This window comes from Canis lupus, chromosome 25 (assembly GCF_003254725.2).
Source record: "Canis lupus dingo isolate Sandy chromosome 25, ASM325472v2, whole genome shotgun sequence".
In the NCBI taxonomy this organism is placed as follows: domain Eukaryota; kingdom Metazoa; phylum Chordata; class Mammalia; order Carnivora; family Canidae; genus Canis; species Canis lupus.
This window is the reverse complement of record NC_064267.1, coordinates 27,116,344-27,142,056: the sequence shown is the minus strand read 5'-3', so window position 1 is coordinate 27,142,056 and position 25,713 is coordinate 27,116,344. Positions and strand designations below refer to the sequence as shown.

Below are 25,713 nucleotides of genomic sequence, written 5' to 3'. Positions count from 1 at the left end.
AAATTATGGCCACTTTTGAATAAATATTAATATACTAAAACTGAGTTTGAAAGCTTATTGGTCTCAGTTCTGAATTAAGGTCAACTCCTAGAAAATACTGCTGATAAACTTAGCTGTTAAAGAGAATGACAATCAAAAACAGAACACAATAGGAATTACATGTTATCTGTCTGGATTTGGTTCATCTATCTGCTAGTCTTTAATTGGTCATAACATTTTGAGAACTAGGAAAAAATGCTTCCAGTGGCCAAGCTGATGTCACCAAGTCCATAAAAGGATGAGCGGGTGCTTTCACAGAAGAGTTCTTGATGATCTTTTTTAGCTGTGTTTCTAATAGTCATGATGAGGTTTTCCAGTCCATCAAAATGGCAAAGGAAGGGGGGATGGTACCGCTACAGCCAGATACATCTATGACACCAAGAGGTTCACATGGGAAGCAAATGAAACTACAAAAAAATATAAGGACTTAAGAAGCACAGAGATTTAAAAAAAAAAAGAAGAAGAAGAAGAAGAAAAAGCACAGAGATTTGGAACCTCGTATTTTAAGGGCAAAACTCATATAGAACCCAAAACGTTCTATAAAAAAAAACACAGTACTACAGTACCATATTAGAACAAAGCCTGGGGGGGGGGGGAACAAAGAAACTTGAGTTTTCTACTCAGGGTAATGGGGTGAGGGCCAGGAAATATAGGTGGGAGAAATACATACATTTGTTAAAAACAACACTTTAGGTATTTGTAGGTACCTTCACTTGCTTGGAAAATTCATTTGCATTCCCGAGTCAAGAAGGATACAACATATGTTATATTTTGAGTTCTGTTTTTAAGGAAAATACATTGGACCAATAATAAGCCCAGGTCAGAAGATTATGGCGGTAGCACTGAAAGGGTGACGTCAGAACACCAGGCAAGCTGAAGGAATCTGGAGTAGGGGGATGAAATAAGCGAGACCCTTACAACCAACAGAACAGCCAGAATTTTTTCACTGCCTGCAGTGGTGCTATTTTAGATTTAAACGGCAAAAGAATCCCAAGAGGAAAAGCTACACCCATCACTAGCAGAGGCTATGGGGAGGAAGCAAGCTAGGAGTACTATAGTCTGTGTGTCCAGGCTAGCGAGCCAGCTGCCAGGTCATGTGCTGTCCAGGCAGGTTCTGTGTTTAAGAAGCAAATATTGCCAATGGTCACAAGAGTAAGAAGTCTGAGTACAATCACCAGGATGAAGCTGCGCAACCACAGTTCCTGCCCCTTTCTTCCACCCACCATACAACTGTCAGGAGGCAGAGAGCAATGCTCTCTTGAAACTTTGCACTATATATTAAAACCTTTAAAAACGGTATTGTAGGGCAGGCCTGGTGGCTCAGCGGTTTAGTGCTGCCTTCAGTCCAGGGTGGGATCCTGGAGACCCGGGATCGAGTCCCACGTCGGGCTCCCTGCATGGAGCCTGCTTCTCCCTCTGCCTGTGTCTCTGCCTCTCTCTCTCTCTCTCTCTCCCTCTCTCTGTCTCTGTCTCTCATGAATAAATAAATAAATAAATCTTTAAAAAAAAAAAAAAACGGTTTTGTAGAATTTGATCTTTTCCTCTCCCTAAGGAGAAGACAGGGCCTGACAAACATTTTTCGAATTAAAAGAAACTGCATGCAAGTTTAGGCTTTTTAAACAAACATGGATGATACGAACTTTTGAATTAGATAATAAATTGTTTCATCATTAAGTTAAAATCATAAATTTGGGACTCAAGAAAGAAATATGTATCAGAATGAAAATGATATAGCTGATAGGTAGGCAGTAGCAAATTTTACATTGCTGTTTGCTACTGGAATCTCACTAAAGTCAAATTTTTGTCTTCATTCTTCCCACCAAGCTATGTATAATACCATCTTCCCATGTTTTAGTCTCTGGACCACGGATGCGAGTTACAGTATAAAACATCCTCATCAAAGAAGTGAATGAGTTACATTCACTAGGAGCCTACTGGCAGGCTAAAGTGTTTATCATCCATTATGCTGAACAACCAAAAGTTCCATAAAATGGGTCATTTCCGAGAAATCATAAAAAGGGACCTACTTTAGGACCCAATAATGATTTAAAAATCTTTCCTCATGTTATAACAGTAGAAGCAGAGTCTGGAAGAAGGTAAATGCTGAAGTGATCTGAGAGAGTAATGCAGCACCCAGGATCCCTGTGATCTGAGAAGATCATCCACCTTAGAGACAACTTAAGGTTTCTCATTCATATCCAGAACAATTGCTGTACAAGGAAAGACTTTAAATGAGAGAACTCTATTCTTTCTCCATGGCTTAAGATAGCAAATAATTATTTTCTGGATTTCTGCCTCCTTTTCTCACCTTTTCCACTCATTCCCCAATCTGCGTTTCCTCTATTTTCCCACTCAATCTCCTCTGCTTCCTTTCTGACTATGTATCTTGAACCCTCTTCCCTGTATACCAATGCCCCCCTTCTCCCCAAGCAAAGCTAATAAATCAGCAAACCTCATTCCAAGAAAGTGAAGGCATAACACACCAAACAGGCTGACAGGGTCACCTGCCAAGGGAGTGGCTTAACTAGAAATAGAAAGCAGATACTCCCAGCATCCATTAGATTAAAGTAGATTACAGAGGTTTATCCCAACTGCAGCAAATGCTTCAGGTGAAATCATGCATGTAGTTAGGTACTAAAGGGAAACTGGATTTGCTAAGGTGAAAGCTTAGAAGGCTGCCCTACCATCTAAAAGTTACAAGCCACTTTTAGTTTAATTGGCTCAGCATCTTTCTGCTATATCTTTTTTTCCTATAAATTCTAATGAAAAAAAGAGGGATTATTTAAGGACTGGTTATAAAGTGGCAATTTAGCCTGTACTCAGAAAGACTGAGGAGCCAGCAGGAACTGTCTTCTGTTCTACAGAGGGTCAGGAGTAGAGAGAAACCCTGATCAGAAACCATACAGGAAAACAACAAAGAAGGGCCTCGCCTGAGAGAAAGGAGAAGGGATAACATGAAGAGCCATACAAAAACCATACCGGCTGGGAGAGGTAAACAGAAAATGCCCATCTCTCCTTGTACATGTTCTGAAGCTATTCAGCTCCCAACTCCATTTAGCTCTGCCATGGGTTCTCACTTAAACCAAACCCAGACCAACCTTTTGGGGTTCTGACCCCAAATAAGAACCACCATTAACAGACTAGTGGGAATTCTAGCTCCCACTGCTATTCAGGCAAGTTCTAGGAGTCAGGGAATTCCCAATCATATTAACTAGACTAAAGCAAAGGGATGTGTGTTTCTCAGCCTATGGAGGTAGAAAGGCACATCCAGGGGGTACCTGGGTGGCTTAGCGGTTGAGCCTTCAATTCAGGGAGTGATCCTGGAGTTCCAGGATCAAGTCCCACATCGAGCTCCCTATAGGGAGCCTGTTTCTCCCTCTGCCTATGTCTTTGCCTCTCTGTGTCTCTCATGAATAAATAAGTAAAATCTTTAAAAAAAAAAAAAAAAAAAAAAGGCGTGTCCCATAGAAGAGCCATCATATGGTATCTAGATTACCACAATAGGATTACATTCATATTTATACTTGTAGTATGTAATAAGTAGGCTTTTACCTGGAAAGTGTACTTAATACACAATACTGTTCCATAGGAAAACATGGGGGGGGGGGGGGGTAGTTGAGAAGTTCAAGTTAAATTGTTTCTTACTAATACCAGACTGCCACCTCGTGGTTACACAGGACAACTGCACTTGCAAGTGGCTGCAATAGTGGCAAGGGAGAGGGAAGGTGTTGATAGAGGACATTAGGATTCACTGGCTACCCAGTTCTCAAATACATTTTCTAAAGCTACTTTGCAATGACCATGGAATGTCTAAGTTAACACTCCATTCAATGCCGGAATGGTGTAGAATAATGTGAGTCAGCTTGGGAGTGAGATTCCTCAAAAACAAGAAAATATAACTAAAGAAGTTGAGCGTGGAATTAAGATTATTTTCTGACCTAGCCACTAAAAGTCTCTGTTCTCCTTACACAGCAGGTTGACTTCTGCTTCCAGCTTTGCCAGAGGACTTACATATAGTCTAAAGCTAAATATGGGGTCCCACGTCGGAGCTAATGAACCCGCACTTTAACTAGATCTCCAGGTGATTCACAATAGATGCTAAAACTTTAGCACTGCTTTAGATCAATCAAACCAGTTAGTCCATCCCTACTTGTCCATTTTGCACGTAAAATATGAAAGTTGGAGCACCTAGGTGGCTCAGTGGTTGAATGTCTGCATTTGGCTCAGGTTGTAATCTCAGAGTCCTGGGATAGAGTCTTGCATCAGGTTCCCCATGGGGAGCCTACTTCTCCCTCTGCCTATGTCTCTGCCCCTCCCTCTCTGTCTCTCATGAATAATGAAATCTTAAAAAAAAAAAAAAGGGGGGGGGGGTAGCCCGAGTAGCTCAGCGGTTTAGTGCCGCCTTTGGCTCAGGGCGTGATCCTGGGGACCCGGGATCGAGTCCCATGTTGGGCTCCCTGCATGGAGCCTGCTTCTCTCTCTGTGTCTCTGCACCTTTCTCTCTTTATGTGTGTCTCTCATGAATAAATAAAATCTTTAAAAAGGGGGGGAGAGGGGCTAAAAATTTGGTGAAAGCTAAAAATGCTTTAAGAAACCTACCATGAACACAGATTTCAACAACAAATAAAGAACTGCTTAATTTTACCTTTTGTGAATTTCATATAATGAACACGGTTTTTGGAGATTTTGGACTTTTCTTCGAGGCTGAAAGTTTTCTTCTCTTTGTTGTCTGAGGAATCTTAAAAAAGAATGAAAAGTATTAAACTCTGACTCAATGTAATCCACTCTCATTTATTCTCTTACAATGACATGGTCTTATTTAAATGGAACCTTTAGGAGTCCTGTCATTTATTACTGAACTCCAATCAAACGATTAGAAATATTCTTCTTAAACTGTGTACTATGAATCAAGCATGACCATTCACACAAAATTTGTAAAATCCTCGAGGAAGAGAAATGAAAACTTGTGTTTACACAAAAGCCTACACATGAGGTTCATAGTAGCCTTATCTTTATCATAGTAAAATACTAGAAATTACCCAGAATTCCCTCAATGGGTGAATGGCTAAGCAAATTATGGTGCATCCTTCAACTGAAACATTACACAACAATAAAAAGGGTTTGGGGTGGACCTCAAGGGAGTCGTGCTTTGTGACAAAGGTCAATCTACCCACTGTATGTTCCATTTATATAACATTCTCAAAATGACGAAACTATAGAGCCAGACAGGGATGAGGAGTGCTGGGGTTGGAGGGGTGGAAAATGAGTGTAAATATGAAGGGGCAGCGTGAGGCAGCTCTTTTGTGGTAATAAAACAATCCTGTATCTTAACCATGGTGATGATTACATGATTTTATACACATGATAAATTCCACAGAACTACACACAGATACACACACATATATGCATGAAGGCTAAAAAACAATACTTAACAGTCTACACAACTGTCAATTTCCTGGTTTTGATGTTATGTTTTAGTTATATTAGATGTCAGCACTGGGAAAAAGTGGGTGAATGGTACTCAGGACTCTTTATAGTACTATTTTTGCAATTTCCTGTACATCTATACTTGTTTCAAAATCAAAAGGTCTTTTAAAAGGTGAATAAAGGTAGGTTAAGTGACAATTTTAAGAGATCAGGCAGTGTGACGGAGCAGAGCTGGCTGGCACTGAGCCATCGCCTCAAACACTAGATTTCACTGGAGACTCACATTAAGGACAAAAATAACAAAAACAAATTACTGAGGAATAAATTCATGTGTTGACTCCTTTAATAAAAGAAGAAAATGTGAGCCAGAAAGTTGTCCCTTGCCTAAAAGAGCAAAGCAAGTAGATCTAGAGTTAGAGTCAATTATAAGATAGTAACTAGTTACCCGTATTCCCTCACCCTTATCTATGTGTCAAGGTCAGGCAGCAGAGCACTGCACACACACATAATCATAGGGAGAAAGAGACTGAATTTTCCCAAAGTTATGTCATAAAGAACTACAGACACAAAGTTAGAGAAAGGGGGGAAAGGAAATTTTCACTTTAATACTCGGGCAAAACCAGCACATGCCCACTGAATGTTATGGTAGTTAGCTGTAATCCTTTCCAGAAATTAGTTTTTTTTTTTTTTAAAGACTTATTTATTTATTCATAAGAGACATGGACTGAGAGAGAGAGGCACAGACACAGGCAGAGGGAGAAGCAGGCTCCTCTCAGGGAGCCCAATCCTGGATCTCAGGATCACAACCTGAGCCGAAGGCTGGCACCCAACTGCTGAGCCACCCAGGCATCCTGAAATTAGCGATTTTACAAACAATATGGATTATAAAGTAAGGATCCGAAGGATATAAAGACAGATATTTTAAGGTTTCAGACAATGCCTGGCATGGGTTAATTATAGCACCAACCTGAAACCTTCTCTTCTGCAGTCACTTTTCAAGAGCTTGGGGTTTTTTTTTCAGACATCCCACAAGTAAATTTTTCTCATCTTTTGGAGGTCAAACACTTAAGGCTCATAATATTCTTAATTCTGGTGTTCCAAACATAAAGTCACTTAGTAAGTTCAGAGCTTAGATGATAGCTATTATCAACTGAAAGCTTATTAATAAAGAAGTACAAGGCACTGAACTAAGAGCTTTCTATGCATTCTTGCAGTTCACTTCACAATCATCCTACAGGGTAGAAGCCATGATGATTAAATTGACTTCAAAGAAAGACACTGAAGCCCAGAGGGATTAAATATGGCACACACAGGAGGAGGCTCTGAAGGGATCCAAACCCAGGTGGGTATGAGTGATAGTCCACATTCTTACCACTACACTGCATCCCCAACAGAGCTGCTCCTGCACTTCAAAGGACAGTAAGCATCACCGGGGGAGCTTTTCCCTCTGCCAAGGACACAGACTTCCCACAGTATATGGAGCATAGACAGCTAGATCTTAGGGGAATCGGCCTCTATCTACTAGTCCATATGTATTCTTTCTCCAAGCTGCTCGGATTCTGAGTGGATGCAGCAATCTGCCTCTCCTCCTCCACTTCTCTCACATGTTCTTCCCTCACTTTTCAAGAGAAGTGTGACTCTTCTCTTACCAGGAATAAATAAGGCACAGGCCAAAGTACTAGGAAGCAACCTTTAGTCAAAGCAGCAAGACCAGCTCCCTCCCCACACCAATGTATCTCACCCAGAGATGCATTTCCAGAAAGATTTTACTGTTATAATAATTATTTATCAAAATTTATAATGCCTCCCAGTTTTATTAATTGTAATCTACTGATATAATGACAACTTAATCCACAGAAAAAATATTCACCCCTAAAACCTTGGAGTCATTAGAAATAAACCGAAAATTTCTATGTATATGTTTTGGGCATTGAAATAGAATAGGATGATGAATTCTAAAAAGTTTAAGCAAAAAAAGGACATCTTAACATAAAATGCTATTGGGTATATGCAATGGAAACACTGTTTCAGAGGAAAGGGAATTAAGAAATATAATAGTTCTAACTACCAAAGGGCTTGCTGGGTGTATTTCTAAATACGTGACAATGGATATCAAATAGCTCTAGTATTTATCATCCACTGGATACATCTGAGACTGATGTAAGGGTTTTGTCTTAAAATTCCAATATTTCCCAGTAGGCCAGAAATGATATTCTTTGCAACTATCTAAAACTATGATTAAAAACCTTACAGATGTTGCTCTAAAAAATGTAAGACAGGACATACTGGTTTTCAAAATGTATACAAAAAACCCTTGAAGATCCCTGTCCTTAACAAGAGATCGGCATCCCAGTTTATTTTCAGAAATCTTTAAAATCACAAAGGACAAACTATCTGAGGGAAGTAACAAACATTTCCTAAAGCCCTGAAGTCAGTCTGCCAAAAAAGCGAAGTTCAGTCTGGTAGAGAGAACTAATTAATAAAATTATTCCTAAAAATGAAATTTTGAAGGATATACTGAGTTTTATGCCCCACCAGAAAATAAGGGTTATGTCTAGAATCTTTGCAGGATTCTAGGGAGAGGATGGTATGGAATCTCTGCTTAGTTAAAAGGCGTACTGTGTGAATTTGTAAACAGTCTTAAGGAAGTAAAAATATTATGGTAGAAAAATGTTAAGAGGTTATTGGGCCATCTGCTTTTCAGCTTGAATACGTGTAATATGAACAAAAATTCACTTGAATGAAGATATTGTATTTACCAAGGATTACATGGCAGAAAAATAACCTACTAGTTCTTCAGGTCCATTCCTTGGCCAGGTCTTCCCTTAAAGGAATATTCTAAAGGCATTCCAGCACCTGGTTTCTGGCCGGCTCTGTGCCTGCTGCAAGGCTACTGGCACCCTCTAGTGGTCTCGAGGTGGAACTACTTCCCCTCTGCCTTCTACTTGTCTTATGCACAGAAGAATCAGCCTGCACAGATGGACCTGTGGACAGGGCTGCATGAGGACAAAGGGCTACCACCTGGAAGTCCTGACTCACTCTCTGCCTTCTTAACAAATAATACAGGGTTCCCTGGGTCATTTCGCTGACTGTATTTCTGGGAATACACCACGAAGGCCTGACTATACTGTCTGTGCTTAGCCTCAGCAATTAGCACATGGAACAGTGATTCTATCCCAAACCAGAGTTTTTGCAACTACAATGGTATTTCTCAGAAAAAAGTAATCATGATACCCTCAAAGAGAAAAGGTAACTTATTAGCTATCACTGTCAAATCTCAAAAGCAAGTTGCTCAAAAAGCTTTCTTTCCTTAGTACCTACAAAAAAAAAAAAAAAATGAATCTCATGGCTTTCTTTTTGGAATCCTGAAGCTGCTAATTTCTTAATAATTCTATCACCTAATAAGTTAAAGTTTTCTCTAATTCAGTACATGAAGGAGAAAGTTATAATACCAAAGTGTGAAGTCAGCTCATTTTCCCTCTTCAAGGATGAATGTGTGGATCCCTTGAAGAAGAAAGAGAGCCCCAGACTCAAAACCTTCTGCCTCGATGACTATAGTCATGCAAAGCCAGCTCAAGACTATCTGACACACTAATCAGGTCACTGAACTTGTGTAGGAAAAGTGACTGCCATTTATACGTCACCAGATACTCATTAAGGTAGAATGTGTTCCCTGATATTCAAATCAGGTTACTCTTTAGTTAACCTTCATTACAGGTTTAATAAGTCTTAAATTACTTAAGTAACTAAGTCTACCAGAAAGGGACCCAGGTAATTTTTAGATTTCTTTTACTGTGACAAATATCATCACATATAGGAGCATCTGAAGCCTGTACAGTTAGTCATAAAGCAATCTCTCTCCCTGCCAGCACTTCCTAGATTAGAAAACAGAACACTGCCTGAATCAAGAAGTATCCAGCAATCCTGTGCCCCCTCTTCCTAGAATGGAGTTTCTCAACCCCTAAACTATTGACAGTTTGAGATGAATAATAATTTGTTTGAGGAGGGAGGGGCATAGCTATGCTGTGTACTGTAGTATGTTTAGTTGCATTTCCGGCCTCTACCGCACTAGATAGAAATAACATCTCCCCAGCTATGACAATGAAAAATGTCTGCAGACATTGCCAAATGTTCCATGAGTGCCAAAATTGCCTCCAGTTGAGAACCACTGTCCTAATAGCTACCATTATCCTGATTTTTGTAATAATCATCCTTCCTCTTGCTTTTTGTTTTGGTTTTAAACATTTATTTTTTTTTGGCGGAGAGGGGGACAGTAAGAACCACAGCAAGTTCATAAAACATAATGTCACAAATAACCTATGTAATTGCCAACCAGAAAAAAAACAAAAACAAAACAGAACCCTAATATCCCCCCCAACGTTCCCCACGGGTCCCTTCTCAATCTCATCCCCTTTCCTCTCCCCTTAAGTAATCACGATTGTGACTTTCATAGTAATTGCTTCCTTGTGTTTTAAAATAATTTGACCACCCCGGTATGGTACCTAAATCCCAAATTTTTGCCTGCCATCTTTTCTAAAAGTGGAATCATACTGGGTATTATTCTCTGTGTCTTCTTTCAGTCAACATTAAGTTAATGAGATCCTTCTACACCAGTGAACATACAATAGCCTACGGGCCAAATCCGACCTACCACCTGTTTTTATAAATAACATTTCACAAGAACACAGCCTACACCCTACACCCTACACCCAGGAGTTTATATACTGTACTGTATATTGCTGATTTCACACTCCAAGAGCCGAACTGAGTGGTTGTGACAGACACTATGGTCTGCAAAGTAGTTCTCTCTGGCGCTTTACAGAAAAAGTTTGCCAACCTCTGCTTTGGACTCTTGCATGTAAGTATACTTCATTTCTTTGCATTTACAAACAGAACAGTTTACTTCTCCATTCTATGGTTGATGGACATTTGGGTTATTTCAAGTTTGGGGACACTGCAGATTATAAGTATTCTTTCCTTTGGACTGAAGTGCATCCTTTAAAATTTCCTTTATTGAAGGTCTACTGGTGGTAAAGTTTTGTCTGAAAACATCCCATCCACTTTCTTGAAAAATATATTTGTTGAGTGTAAAATTCTAGGTTGCCAATTATATTTCCCTCTATATTTATTCCAATGTCTTTGGGTTCCACTGTTAGGAACTCTGCTTTCATTTATAACTGTTGCTTCTTTGAAGGGAATCAGTATATTTTCTCTGGCTGCATTAACATTCTTCTCTCTTTTGTGTGCATGCCTGTATGTGTGTGTGTTTGTGTGTGATGTTCTGCTACAATGTTACACTATTACATCTGCTATTATGTTTGCAAGTGAATTTTTTTTTAATATAATTTGCTTGAATTAAGTTTTCTGGATCTGTGGATGTGTTTTATCACTAATTCTAGGCCATCTTCAGCCCTTCTGCTCTTAAATTCTGCCGCTGCCCCATTCTCTCTTCTCTGCATTGCTGAACTCCTATTAGATATTAGATCTTCTCACTTTATCCTCCAACTAAACTTCTGTTTTGTATTTCCATCCTTTCCTCTTTCAGGGTTGCATTCTGGATAACTGTCTTCTGATCTATTTTCTAGACTTTCTTCAGCTGTGTCTACTTTGTTATTAAACCTAATAGCACACTCAGTATCCAAGCCTGTGTGTGCTAGAAACTGGTTCCATTCATCAATAATGCAAACTTAGCAAAACCTGATAGGAAAGAAAAAGCTTAGGAAACAAGGAGATTTGGATAAATATTCAAAGAAAACCCTCACCTTCCAAAGCTTTGCTACTTTCAATTATTTGGGAACTGAGAAAGTGAGGGGAACAATTTATTTTGGTATTTGTTTCATTTCTTTCTTTTGCACTAGATTTTAAGCTTCTTCAGAGAAGGGAATGAGTCTTTTTACCCATTTCTGCAACCTCAGTCTTCAAACAATACCACCAAGAAAGTGAAAAAACAAACCAAACTGAAGAAAATATTTGTAGATCATATACCTGATAAGGGACTGACACTTGAATATATGAGAAACTTTTACTAAACAATAAAGACCCATAACCCAACTAAACATTGGACAAAGGATCTGAATATCTATTTTTCCAAAGATGACATACAAATGGCCAATAATCACATGACAAAATGGCCAACATCTCCAGCTGACATGGAAATGTAAATCAAAAGCACAAGTAGATACTACTTTGTAGCCACTAGCATGGCTATAATCAAAAAACAGATAATAACAAGTGTTGACAAAGATGAAGAGAAATTAAAGTCCTCCTACACTGCTGGTGGGAATGTAAACTGGTGTAGCTCCTTTGGAAAGCAGCCCAGCAGTTACTCAAAAAGTTAAACAAGTAACCACATCACCCAGTAACTCCACTCTGTATACACCTTAAAGAAATGAAAATAAAAGCCACACAAATACTGACAATGTTCACAGCTGCATTATTCATAATAGACAAAATAATAGAAACAACCCAAATGGCCATTGACTAATGAATGGATAAATCATGGTATATTCACACAATGGAGTATTATTTGGCAACAAAAAGGAATGAAGTACTGACACAGGCTAAAAGATGAACCTTAGAAACATTATGCTAAGTGGTAAATCAGTCACAAAAGACCACATGTTGTAGAATTTCATTTATATGAGATGTCCTGAATAGGCAAATCCTTAGAGACAGAAAGTAAATCAGCAGTTGCCTAGGCTGGTTGGGGGGCTCATGGGGGATGATGGCCACTGGGTAAAGAGGTGATGAAATGTTTTAAAATGGGTTCTGGTGAAAATTCTGTGAATATACTCAAAGTCATTGAACTGTACATTATAAATGGGTAAATTATATGGCATGTGAATCATATCTCAACAAAGCTGTTAAAACACACACACACACACACACACACACACACACATCAAGTCCTTGCCCTAGCTCTCTCCAGATTCTTAGCGGTTTCTTCTGGGTTTTACTTCCTTCCTATTTCTACATAATATCCTTATATTGCTATGTCTTACCAATTTCCTATTGACTTCTGAAAATGGCACTAAGGAACAGGATGCAATTTTCAGCTGGCAGTAAGTGTGGACCTTGCTGAGACAATGCAAAGAAGCTAACTGGGGGAAGAATGTTCTAGAGAGATGGAGATACTAGTACAAAATCCTAAGGCAAGAGGATGCTTGTTATAGTCACAAACCAGCACAGGGATCAGTGGCTAGGATGGAATGGGTAAGAAGGGGAATGGCAGGAGATAAGGTCACAAAGGGAAAAGGTTCATATTATGAGATTCTACAAGGACTTTGGCTTTTATTCTGAATGAAAAGGAGGCAACAATGGTGGGGGGGAGGGGTAGTTGGGGCAGGGGTCTGAGTAGGAGCAGCACAGACTTACACTTTGAAAGGATCACTCTATTATGCTGAAGGAGACCATGGATGGATGAAGAAAGAGAAATTTAGGAGAATAGCTCCTAACCAGGGGTATTTTGCTCAGGAGACATCTAGCAATGTCTGCAGATATTTTTGGTTGCCACAACTGGGCAGAGGGAGAGATACAAACGACACCTAGCAGGAAGAGGTCAGGAATGCTGCTAATCATCCTAAAATGCATATGACATGCCTCACAGCAAGGAGTTACTTAGCCCAAAACATCAGCAGTGCCATGGCTGAGAAAACCAGCTTTAGAGGCTGCTATAATAATCTCTACAAGAAATAACAGTTGCTCAGACACTAGCTACAGTGCAGGGGACATGAAGCAGTCAGGGGTTGGGTATATTCTGAAGGTAGAACCAACATTTCCTAGTGAACACAGGTCCTTGGCTTCAACAACTAGAAGGAGGGGACTGACATCAACTAAAATGGGGAAGACTGTGGATAAAACCATTTGTGGGGCAGGGGTGGGAAAGTAGCCAGAACTGGAGTTTGAGTATATTAAGTTTGAGAAGTTGATAGCTGATGACACCTCAAATGAAGATACTGAGCTGGGGGTTCAATACAAATCTGGAGTTTAGGAGAGAAGGTAACGCAGTCTCAATAAATTACCAAACATTCCAGCCATGGTTTATATCCAGCCATCATGTAATAAAGAACTGGTGTAGCTAAAAGATGAGAGAGGTCCCAGGACTGAACTGGAGGGCCCCCAGACATGACAAGGCTGGGTAAGAGAATCGCAGCAGAGATTAAAGAGGAGTGGCCAGTGAAGCAGGAAGAAAAGCAGGAGATGGTGGGGTCCCGGAAGCTATGGAAAGCGAGTGATTCAAGGAAGGGTGAACATCACCTGTGGCAGGTTACCTTACCTGCCACAGGTGAGGTAAAATGAAGATTAAAAAAATGCCCACAGGATCTAGTAACATGAAGTCACTAGTAACTTTGCCAAGGGGAGTTTCTGTGGAGCAATAAGGCAGTCTGACTGAAGTGGGCTTAAAAGAGACAGGAGGAAGATTCCCTATCTTCTGCCCATGAAAGGGTAACTGCTATGAGTCATGCCCCTCTACCACAAGTAATGGGAAAACAAAAGATATGAACCAACTCATCAGACACTGGACAACAGGCAGTACAGGACTGTCATCCTTGACAGATGGGCAACAAAATGATGTGAGCTCTAGGACTGCCTGGCTTTCTGTCAAGAGGCAATTTCTGGATGTGGCATAAGGAAGGGAACCCACAAAGTGTGCAGGGTTGGGGGAAGTCTTACTGAAATGAAAACACATGTCCACAAAAAGATATATACACAAATGTTCACAGCGGCTTTGGGTACAGTAAGCAAAAACTGGAAACAACCAAATGTCCATCACCAGGTGAATGCATAAACAAAGTATGGCACACTCAATGGCAAACTATTCAGGAATGAAATGAACTATTAATAAATGCAGCATGGATAAATCTCAGAATCATGCTGGGAAAAATATGCCAGGCAGAAAAGAAAATAGAAACCTAATCAATATGGATAAATCAGGGGTTGACCAGGGCCAGAGAATGAAGTAGGGGGCAGGGGTGGGTGGGGAGGGAGGAGCAGGGGGCTGACTGGGAAGTGACCCAAGATAATTTTTTGTAATGATGAAAATTTCCTTATCAAGGTTACTACAATTACAAAAGTATATACGTTGACCAAAACTCACGGAAATGTACCCTCAAAAATGAGTACATTGTATTGTATTATATATAAATTATACTTCAATGAAGTTTATTTTTAAAAAATATTCTAGGTAGAGTCCTGCTTCTAGTAATGGTGAACTGGCTCATTTCAACTGTCTCTCTTGCAAAGAAAACTACAACACAATATTGGAGGGGCAGGGTGGATGGCTCAAAGACCTGACAGTGGAGCAAAGCAGAGAATTACAGTCCCAATTAACGGTACGGAAATCCAGAGAAGTGAGTGTGATGTTTGGGGCTCCCCCTCCTGCACCCCCACTGAGAGTCTGTCAATTCTAGAAGATGCAAAAGAGAGGTGGAACAACTAAGCAGACCATCCACATGACTCAAGGCATATTACAAGTTTTTACAAGAAGAGAATTAGAACTGAAATCAATGGATAGAAAATTTAGAGTTTTGTGGCAAAAGGGAGAAGTACAGAGAAGTGGCAGTAAATGAGATAAATGGGCTCAAGGAACAGTTTTAAAATTAGGTTTTAAACAGTTTTTTGAGTAGGACATAACACAGGTGGTACACAGTCATGAAGGTACAAAAGGACTACAGTAAAAGCGAAGTCGTCCTGTCATCCCTCTGCCCCAATACTTAGCTCCCTTCCTAAAAGCAATCACTCTTACCAGTTTCTTCAGTATTTTTCTGCAGATATTTTATGTATATAAAATATTTACAGAATAGATATTCTGAAGCTATTCTAGGTATATCAACCTCAGCACCACTGATATTTGGAGCCACCACCACTGATATTTGGAGCCAGTTAAGTCTTTATCACTGGGGGCTATCCACGTGCACAACAGGATACTAAACAGCTTCACTGGCCAGTATCTGGATGCCAGAAGCACCTCCACCCCCAGTTGTAACAACCAAAATGTCTCCAAACATTGTCAAAATCACTCCTAAGTGAAAGTCACGGATATGTATACCCAACCACACACAAACATGCATTTCCTCTCTATATTTTTCTACAAATGCATGCCATACATACGGTTCTTCATCTTCCTTTTTTACCTTAAAATAACTGGAGATCATCCATCAGTCGCATAAAGATTTCAAATTGTATTTACATCTTGCTGCCACCAAGTACAGCTATTTATAATGTTCATTATCGTAAGAGCATTCTATTTTTAATCTGGGGAGAAAGCACATCATTGCCTTTGATTTCATTAATGACAACTAGGAATAGCCTAAGTATCAAGCCCAAATGCATCCACCTACAAGTATCACTTTTTATTCATGGCACTATATTCTAATTACTAAAAGTAATCAGAGGAAATATTCTACTTTGGAGTTCCATCTATACACATAACAATAATAATAAAGATTATAGCAGCTAATGTATATTAAGTACTTACTATAGAATAGGCAGTGTTCAAAATATTTTAGTCATAGTAATATATTTAATTCTCACAAACACCTTTCAAGGATGGTACTATTATCTCCCTTTCACCAAAGAAGAAACCAAGAGACAGAGATGTTCAGTAATTTACTTAAGGTCACATAAGTACAGACATCAGAATCAAGATTCAAATCCAGGCAGTATGGCTTGAGTGTTCATCTCTAAACCATGACATTCCATTACTCTTCAGTCAAAACCTTTTAAGTCTTATATGATCACATTTGCACTCATATCTGTCTTTCTACTGATTTCAACCGACATCCTGAATATAAAGATGTTTCTGGGTCCTTGAGTTTTACCACTGCATAAATCCCGCATTCCTAACACCAATCTAGGTAGTGTTTTCACAAAACATTTCCTTATGTTCTTCTCTAACAAATTAGCATCTTTTATATTAGGACCACGTATCTTTTTACAGAGAATTGTTAGGATACTTCTAATAGTTATTCCATGGATAAGGGAAACTATCCAACTTACAGATTCCAACAAGAAGGAATCAGGGAAAATACAAACAGCACCTTTCCCTGCATGCCTCACTGCAAATCTTCCTAGAGTTGGATCTGCCCTATGATTTTACCAATGACCAGCATATCCTGCTAGCTACCTAAGCAAGGACTGCCCCATATAGCTACATATCCTCATGCCTAACTTGGGATCCAGCATGCAGCTCAACGAATGTTTGCTGAACTTGGCTAATTTTTAATTTCATTCTACAAAGTTCTTCCTCTTTTAATTTAACAAATATCTTTTGATAGTTCACTATGTGCCAAACATTGTGCACGGGGAACAGAAAGAAATTCCTTTTAAAACTATTTGCAGAATACAACTCAACAACAACAAACCCAGTTCAAAATGGGCAAAGGAATTGAAGACATTTTTCCAAAGAAGACATAGAAATAGCCAACAAGTATATGAAAAGATGTTGAATGTAATTAATCACTAGGGAAATGCAAATCAAAACCATAATGAGATATTGCCTCACACCCATCAGGATGCCTATTATCAAAAAAACGAAACAAAAACTACACAAAATAAAAAACCCAGAAAATAACAAGCATTCACAAGGATATAGAGAAACTGGAAGACTTGTGCACTGTTGGTGCAAATTTAAAATGGTGTAGTCGTTATAGAAAATACAATGGCAGTTGCTCAGAAACTTAAAAATAGAATTACCATGAGATCCAGCAATACCACTTCTAGATATATACCCAAAAGAACTGAAAGCAGGGACTTGAAGAGATGTTTATACATTCATGTTCACAGCAGCATTATCCACAAGAGCCAAGATGTACAACCGAAGTACACACTGAAGGATGAATGATAAACAAAACGTGGTCTATACATACAATGAAACACTACTGAACCTTAAAAGAAAGGCAATGATACAACATGGATGAACCTTGAGAACATTATGCTAAGTAAGATAACCCAGACACAGAAGGACAGATACTGCATGATTCCACTTATATGAGGTATCTAGAGTAGTCAAATTCAGAGACAGAAAGTAGAATGGCTGCGAAGGGCCTGAGAAAGAGAAAAATGAGTTTATATTTAAAGAGGACAGAGTTTCAATTTTATAAGATGAAGGGTTTTATGGATAGATGGTGTGGTAGTTGCACAACAGTATGAATGTACTTAATGTCACTGATCTGTACACTTAAGAATGGTTAAGATGGTTAATTTTATATTATGTATATTTTACCAATGTTTTTTAAAAACCTGTTTGCAGAAGAGCTAACAGTCAATATTTCTTCAGTGAATATCCAGCAAAATTAACTGAAGTTACATCCCTGCCTTCCTAAGAGCCATGAGACAAAAAACTTCCCTTAAAAATTAAACCAAAGGCCCACAAGTTTGAGGATTCTACCATCCATGTCCTTCCCCTCAACAGTATTATCTTTCTCTTAATTTAATGCGTAATGCCCAATATTCAATTGTTTCATTTCCAGTTTCTAGGCCTTAGATACACAATTTCTAGTACTGATGCCCTGTAACAAATTTTACTATACCAGAGTATTCTGAATTTCTGACATACATTCAAAGATACAATGCACTTCACTAGGTAGAATCAATACAAAAAGGCTTTTCTATGAAGAAAAGCTGGCTTCGGTTTGTGGTCCCACTTGGTACTTCTTGCTTTCTATTTTTTTCTCTTGTTTTGTATTTTAAAAGCAACTTTTTAGTCACAACTCAAGGATCCCTGGGAATCACTTTACTAGTTGAGGTGGTAAACTGATTTACCTTGCCATTCTCAAACTCCTACTGAGAAAAAAGTATTTGCTTTCAATGGTGAGAGCACTATTAAACATATACAGAAATGGCTATCTGTAATACCTTCAATTTCAGACATATTATGCTTACAGTAAAAGGAGTTGGTAAAAATTGAGACATTACATCTTCTATAAACCTAATGGATAACAAAGCAAAGGTTTTTCTACCTGTTGTTTCCTGCCCATGGCAAGTGTTCAGGTCAGCCAAAAGCTGGTTAAAATCATCCTGATGAGCAATCCAGTTATCCTAAAAATACCCCAAAAAATCAATTAAAGGCAAGCCTGGAGTTTAAATACACTGGTTGAGATAAGATACACTTTAGAAGCAAGGAAATCTGGTTGTTAATGTGAAGTTTTAAATGTTTCATGAAAATATTATGCTATAAATTTGAATGAAGAAATTAATACAAATTTAAAATCTAATTTATCTATATTAATATGAAAAATAGGCTTTGGGGTGCTTGGGTGGCTCGGCTAGTTAAGCATCCAACTCAATTTCAGCTTGCGTCATGATCTCAGTGAAGTACTCCATACTCAGCAGGCAATCTGCTTGAGATTCTCTTTCTCTCTCTGTACCTCCCCAACCACACACTCTGTCTCTCTCAAATAAAGAAATAAATATTTTTAAAAATTCAGAATATTTTAAAAAATCAAATTTAAATTTTTAAAATTTTTTAATTTAAATTCAATTGGCAACATACAGAACATCATTAGTTTCAGAGACAGAGTTCAGTAATTCATCAGTCGCATATAACAAACACCCAGTGCTCATCATACCACATGCTCTCTCTCCTTAATGCCTGTTACCTAGTTACCCCATTCCCTCTTCTACCTCCCCTCCAGCCCTCAGTTTTTCCCATAGTTAAGAGTCTCTTATGGTTTGTCTCCCTATCTGATTTCTTCCCATTTCATTTCCTCACCTCATGGTCCTCTGCACTGTTTCTTTCTTATACTCCTCGTGAGTGAAACTATATGATAATTGTCTTTATCTGACTGACTTACAAGATTAAAAAAAAAAATTTAAAAATAGGCTTCTTGGAAGCCTTCAAATGTGGATAGCTTATCAACAGTCCACTTATAACCAAATAATCAACAGGCAACCTCTTTGCTAAATACTATAATAAAGAAAAATAAAATTATTATTTTTTTCTCACTATGAGAATATTATGTAAGTCAAAGGGAAAAAAGCAGCAATAGACTTCAGGGCTCTCTTCTTTGCTCATTTGCACTTAAAATATTTTGCCTAACTCTATCTGTTCGTGTTGACCCCAATTTTACAAAAGAACACAGAGGAAGGGAGTAGGAAAGACTCCCAAGTACACTGGAGCACCCTCGCAGTACTAACACATTCATTATAACAAAAACAATTGGACTTTAAAAGAGAATAGGCATCTCCAAAACAATCTAAACCAACGGGAAGCAAGGTATCAATGTTGGAACTTGCCTCATACACACTTCTGAAGATGATGAAGTTAGTTAAGGTATGTTAAATAGGCATATTGGGCAATGCTTCTAAAAAATTAAGTGCACTATACATCTATCTCTAAACAACCACCTTCAAAGCCAACCTCATATAAACTCTTTCTTTAGTGTTTTAAAATTTTAGCTACTCTATCAGCATGATTACTATTTCTAGTCCATTACCTAGTATACTGAATCAAAATAATTTGGTTTACCTAAAACAGTTCTCCAGATTTCCTATCAGATTCTGTTGCCGTAAAAATTTAAAACAAAGCTTTCAGCTTAGGCACTTTATAAGGTAAACAATAATACTGAAAATGAAAAGCATGTTGGGCCATTAATTTTTAATTACAGTGTTATGTTTTCAAAGCATCAGTATTTAAGGGGAAATGTGAATAAATTCAACTGCTGAACACCAAGAGTCAGAACTAGACAACTGGCACAGAGATAGGTCACCACTTTCTTGCAGAAAAGACATTTAGTTTCTTTCTGAAACTAAACACTACCAACTTTTAATAAAATAAACAAATATCAAAACACAGTTAAAGATGAAAATTCCTTACTGTAACCAAAATTAGTGTTTTTATAAAAAGAAAATTCTTTTCAAAGTTTAGCAATAAAACTAATTTGGATCTCTCAGACATAAACAAGAATCCCATAAGGACAACAAGGGAAGGTGGAGGCACATGATGTGATGAAGAGCCAGCTTAGTTATGGGCTCTTTAGTTAACCATAACATGGAGGATACACCCTTGAACAGTTGAAAGCTGATCAATCTGATTGGATTAAAATGTTTATATTTATAAAAAAGCAAATAGTGCAGAAAAAAACCCCAGTAGACACAGTGTTGCTCACTTCATTATTGATTGTAGCTCCAAGTCCCAGATGGTTATTTTTAACTTGAACTTTAATATGATCTGTTGCTCCTTGCTCCTGAGCCCCTAAACCCTGTGGAGATCAAACACAAAGAGAATTAGCATTTTTATTAGGTATAAAGACAGATTGCATCTTTCTTCATCAACCATTCAATTATTAAATATCCAGGAGTGAGGCACTATTCTTACCCTCAAAGAGAACACAGTCTAATGGATGTATGTCTTCCAAAGTATGTCTGTAATACCAATACACACAGTAACAAATGCTAATTCTTCAACCTGACACCCACCTTACGGACCATGTAAACACTGTGGAGAACATGCCTTTTTGTGATGCTCACAATCAGAGTACTACCACCAAACTAATCGAAGCCCATTAGAGATATTACAAATCTATGGCTCTCTCCATTAAATAATTTTATAAGACAACACTGAGAAAGTAGAGAAAGGGGACCCCAAGTCCCCTGCATCAATTAACACTCATATTGTTAAGTGTCCCAGAGAACTTAAGTGTACTGAAGAAACTAAAAGGCAACCAGGTTGGCTCTAGGTTAAGTGGATAAAGAGAAAATAAGATGATATAAAAGAGACAGACCTCACAGGACCTTGAATATTATGGAAGGAATTTGGATTTAATTTTTTAAAACAACAGGAAACCGCTGAACTTCTAAGCAAGGAAATGCCATGATCTAATTTTTGTATTTTAAAGGGTATTGTGGCTGTTGTTTGGCAAATGGCCCAGAGGAAGAACAGAAGGAGGGGAGGGAAGCAGCTGTGAGGCTGCAGCAGTGACTGGGGCCAGCGATGATGTTATGTAGCCCAGGACAGGGCCCTGGGGAGGGAGAAGTAATGACTGGGGAGGCGAGAAGTGAGAGAGCTAGAGGAACCAAGCATGACCATTTGCACAAACGGGGAAGACTTGAGAAGCAAAAGATTGAAGGGAGGGGGGGGGTGGATCAAGAGTTTTATAACAAAAATGATAAACTTGAGGTGCTTACTCAAGTGGAAATGTCAAGCTAGGCTGGTGAATTTACAAATGTGAAACTCAGAGGACAGATCTGGACCACGTATAGAAAAGGGACAGAAAAAAAAGAAAAAAGAAAAGAAAAGAAAAGAAAAGAAAAGAAAAGAAAGAAAAGAAAAAAGAAAAGAAAAAGAAAAGAAAAGAAAAGAAAAGAAAAGAAAAGAAAGAAAAGAAAGAAAGAAAAAAAAAAGAAAAAGAAAAGGGACAGCTCTCAGAATTTAGAAAATTCAAAGCATGGTATGGAATGAAAGTGCTCACCTGAGCAGACCACAAAAAAAGCCCAGGCTGAACCCTGAGGAGCTCCAAAGCTCAAAAGCCTGGAGGAGGAAGAGCCAACAACACATTCAGGAGTGGCCAGTGAGGCAAAAGGAAAAAACAGATGGGAGGGCAGTATTGCGGAAGCCAAGACAGAAGTATTTCAAGAGTAGAGTAGTCAATTATGTCCAATCTGCTAAGGGACTGAATAACATGAGAACAAAAAGAGGAGCTACTGGATTTGTCAACAAGATCAGTAAAGTCCTTCAAAGGAACCATTTAAACACAAAGATAACAGTAGAAATCATATTTCAGTCAAGAATAAATGGAGTGTGAGGAAAACAAGAAAATGTGTATTCTAAGCTGTAAAGGGGAACAAAATTACTCTTAGCAACATAAAACACTGAAGGTTAAGTATGATTCTAAGTGCAGCTAATTAATAGGTACAATTTATGAAAGATGCCAATCACGGCAGTTTAAATGATAAAGAGAATTGACTTTCCTGTTCAATTCTAACTTTATCATTAAATTCAGTTATTTCTCCAAAATAACTTATTTATCTAAAATACAAATTTCTCCCAGTCTCCAAAGAAAGATGTGTCCTCCTCCTGATTTGCCTCTTTTTTTTGCTCCAATTTCTTTTGCTCTTCTCCAACATACCTTTCCTTTAGACCACCCCATTTTTTCTAGCATCCTCTGGCCAAACTTGGAATCATCATTGCTCCACGCAGTGTTTCTTGGATCCACAGCCCACTTCTGCTTCCTCCGACCTGTAAATAACAAAGTATCTCATCGGCAACTCATCTTTCAAACCTGGAAAATACTACACAAATATACAGGAGACCTAATATGTACACATATACTTGCAAAAAATGTGACAAACAATATGTTTTATTACATACAGATACTGGATTCAACATTTGATGAAATATCATAAGACTGGATCACTTACCCTGGCTTTCCCAACTGTATATTCTCAATATACAAATTGGCCTAAGATAAGAATAACAATGTTCCCTCCATATGTGACAAACAAAAATAAATGATCTACCATCACCTGGCCTTCCACACTCAACTAAAGGTAGAAATTGAAAGCACCTGTCAACACAGGCGTCACCATCACCAGTAGCAACAGCAGAGACTACAGCTTTCCTTCCCATACGTCACATACCAAATGCTATCCATACGTTGTACTCAATTTGCAGTAACCCAATGAGGATGGACATCCTGATCTCCATTTTTCAGACAAGAAAAATCTGAGATTTAAAGAAATGTGTCTAATGCCCCCAAGCAAAACTCGGAGCCTCCATACAAAGCAAGGTTCAAATGACGTCAAAGCTTATATTCTTAATCCACAGTCATTATGATCTTGAGGAGAGCCAACTATACCCTCCCTATCTGTGATCGACAGACACTTGTGATACCATCCCTCGTCACTAAAATGCCCTAAAGCCACATGCCCCTTTCTCTGAACTTCCAGAAAAAATTATCTGCTGCTTTTCTGGCATTTAACTCACATTCTTTGTATTGTGGCTTTTATATCCATCTCTTCTGTTTTCTATTAGACCATCATTTCCTTATGGCTCATATTTGTGTGTTTTTCTTTTTTATGCCTCAAGAAACAGAAAATACTGTGCCCATAGCAGGTACTCAGTAAACATGTAAATGGAGGTATGACTGAGTTAGAAACAGAAGAAATGAAAAAAGAAGAAAGGAAGGAAGGAAAATAATTAAGGGAACTGCTTTGAATTCCTTCATATTAAGTATTTTTTAAATGCATATCAATAACTGACCATTAGGAACTCAAATTTATAACTGTAGTTTCAAGGAAAATGACCAGAGATACAGAACCTCAAAAGTTCATAGAACAAGAACACAAAGCCTCAAAGTTAATTATGGCCAAGTAAGAAATTTGGAGGTCCTCATTATTATTCACCTACTGCAACAACCAAAGCGCAGTGTCTCACTATCAACAACAGTCTTGTAATTTCATCCTCCCTCCTCCCCTCCCTTCTTTCTTTAAGAAAGGTAGCTGAGGGGATCCCTGGGTGGCGCAGCGGTTTAGCGCCTGCCTTTGGCCCAGGGCGCGATCCTGGAGACCCGGGATCAAATCCCACGTCGGGCTCCCGGTGCACGGAGCCTGCTTCTCCCTCTGCCTATGTCTCTGCCTCTCTCTCTCTCTCTCTCTGTGACTATCATAAATAAATAAATAAAAATTAAAAAAAAAAAAAAAGAAAGAAAGGTAGCTGATACATACAGCACCTCACTTAGATGTGTCTGGAATCTTAGAAGCTGGACTACCCTACATCCTCCTACAAATGGACCTTGAAAGCTTGTTTAAAGGTTCTAGCGGGGAAGCGTAGCCATTCATATACCCTTGACCAAAGAAAGGTCCTCCTTATCCCTCCTGTATTGAGGAAGGTCGTCCTCTTCAACCTAGCATGCAGTTTCAGGAGAGGCAAACATGGAGCAGTGAGGAAGGGGACTCCCGCCTAGATCAGCCCAATCAACCCTGGCAATCAATGGAGTAACAGATGTCACAGCCAGATCACCCTCACACCTTCACAACATAATGTAAAAATAACACAACTTCCAGTCAGAGGGCTAATTTTACTCCACGTAAAATCAATAAAGAGACCCAAACTACATACATCCTAGCAAAAATAAGTAAACCTTTTACAAGCATGCAGAAAAAGGCTACTTATAAAGCAAAACAAGTTGGGCTCAAATCTACAGTTTTGCAGGAAAAATGTGACCCAAAAGTGCTAACCATGGCTAAGTTACTTTTTTTGGTTAACATTTATTTATTTATTTATTTATTTATTTATTTATTCATGAGAGATACAGACAGGGAGGCAGAGACACAGGCAGAAGAAGCAAGCCCCCCAAAGGGAGCCCAATGTGGGATTTGATCCTGGATCCTGTGAGCAGAGGCAGACTTTCAACCGCGGAGCCCCCCAGGCATCCCTAAGTTACTACTTTACTATCTTAGCAAATATACAGCTTAACGCTCCCTCTGCTAATAAACAACATACTAGATCAAAGCCTCGTTAACCAGTGTTCTCTCCATAAGGCTGCTTACTGGTATATCAGAATTCATGCCTCCATACAGTAAGTAGTGCTTGCCAGGGGGTTCTGAATAGGGCTTAAACATTTCTGAGAATGAATGAGGCCACCCCTTGCAATAAAAACTCTAACAGTTTATGTTACATATGTGTACGCAGCAGATAATAAATAGTGCTTATACAAAAGACCCCCAAGGTCAGTTCCGGCAGAAATGTCAGATATCCTCAACCAATGGGGTAGGATAGGGCTTCCTCAATAAGGATGTTAAATGGAGGGGGAGCGGTGCCCTCCCTTTAAATAAAAAAGGGCAACAATGGGTGAAATGAAATTTAATAGTATTCCATATTAGAGACTTTCCCAGAATCTTTACTACTCAGACATGTAGATCCTCCTAGGGCAAGTAGGCATGCCATGTTTCCCAAATTTATTTAATCAGAACCTTACTTTCCTGAAACACTTTCTGGCTCTATGCTGTAGAAGTTTCCAGGTTTGAGAAATCCTGGCAAGAAAAAGACTGTCACTGGTCTGTGCAGATTGGATCAACATTTACATAATGTGTTGTTATTCTTATTCCAGTTATTCAGCTTTGCTAACCCTATGTGCAGAATGGAGCATTGCAGGCCTCCCTGCTAGTGTTCGGAAGGCTTGCTTACAAGGTTAGCAACTTGGCTGGGAACTTGGGTTTCAGGAAGGTTCCTAGCATTCTCAGAATTGATGAAGGGTTCACTATGCCTGTTTATATAAACAATATGGTTTATACTGAATATTCGGTTTT

The 25,713-nt window shown here is 38.8% G+C and overlaps 1 protein-coding gene across 2 annotated transcripts in view; it reads right to left on the bottom strand.

Annotated features, from left to right (window-relative positions):
- The window catches only part of PINX1 (PIN2 (TERF1) interacting telomerase inhibitor 1), a 92,332-nt gene that overhangs the window by 62,911 nt on the left and 3,708 nt on the right, over positions 1 to 25,713 (bottom strand). For both annotated transcript variants that reach the window (XM_025462921.3, XM_049100974.1), the window contains exons 2-5: positions 22,533 to 22,642; positions 20,574 to 20,666; positions 18,426 to 18,504; positions 4,685 to 4,777 (exon numbers count right to left, since the gene is read on the bottom strand). In XM_025462921.3, coding sequence (XP_025318706.1) covers positions 4,685 to 4,777; positions 18,426 to 18,504; positions 20,574 to 20,666; positions 22,533 to 22,642 — 375 coding nt within the window. The remainder of the gene's footprint in view (positions 1 to 4,684; positions 4,778 to 18,425; positions 18,505 to 20,573; positions 20,667 to 22,532; positions 22,643 to 25,713) is intronic.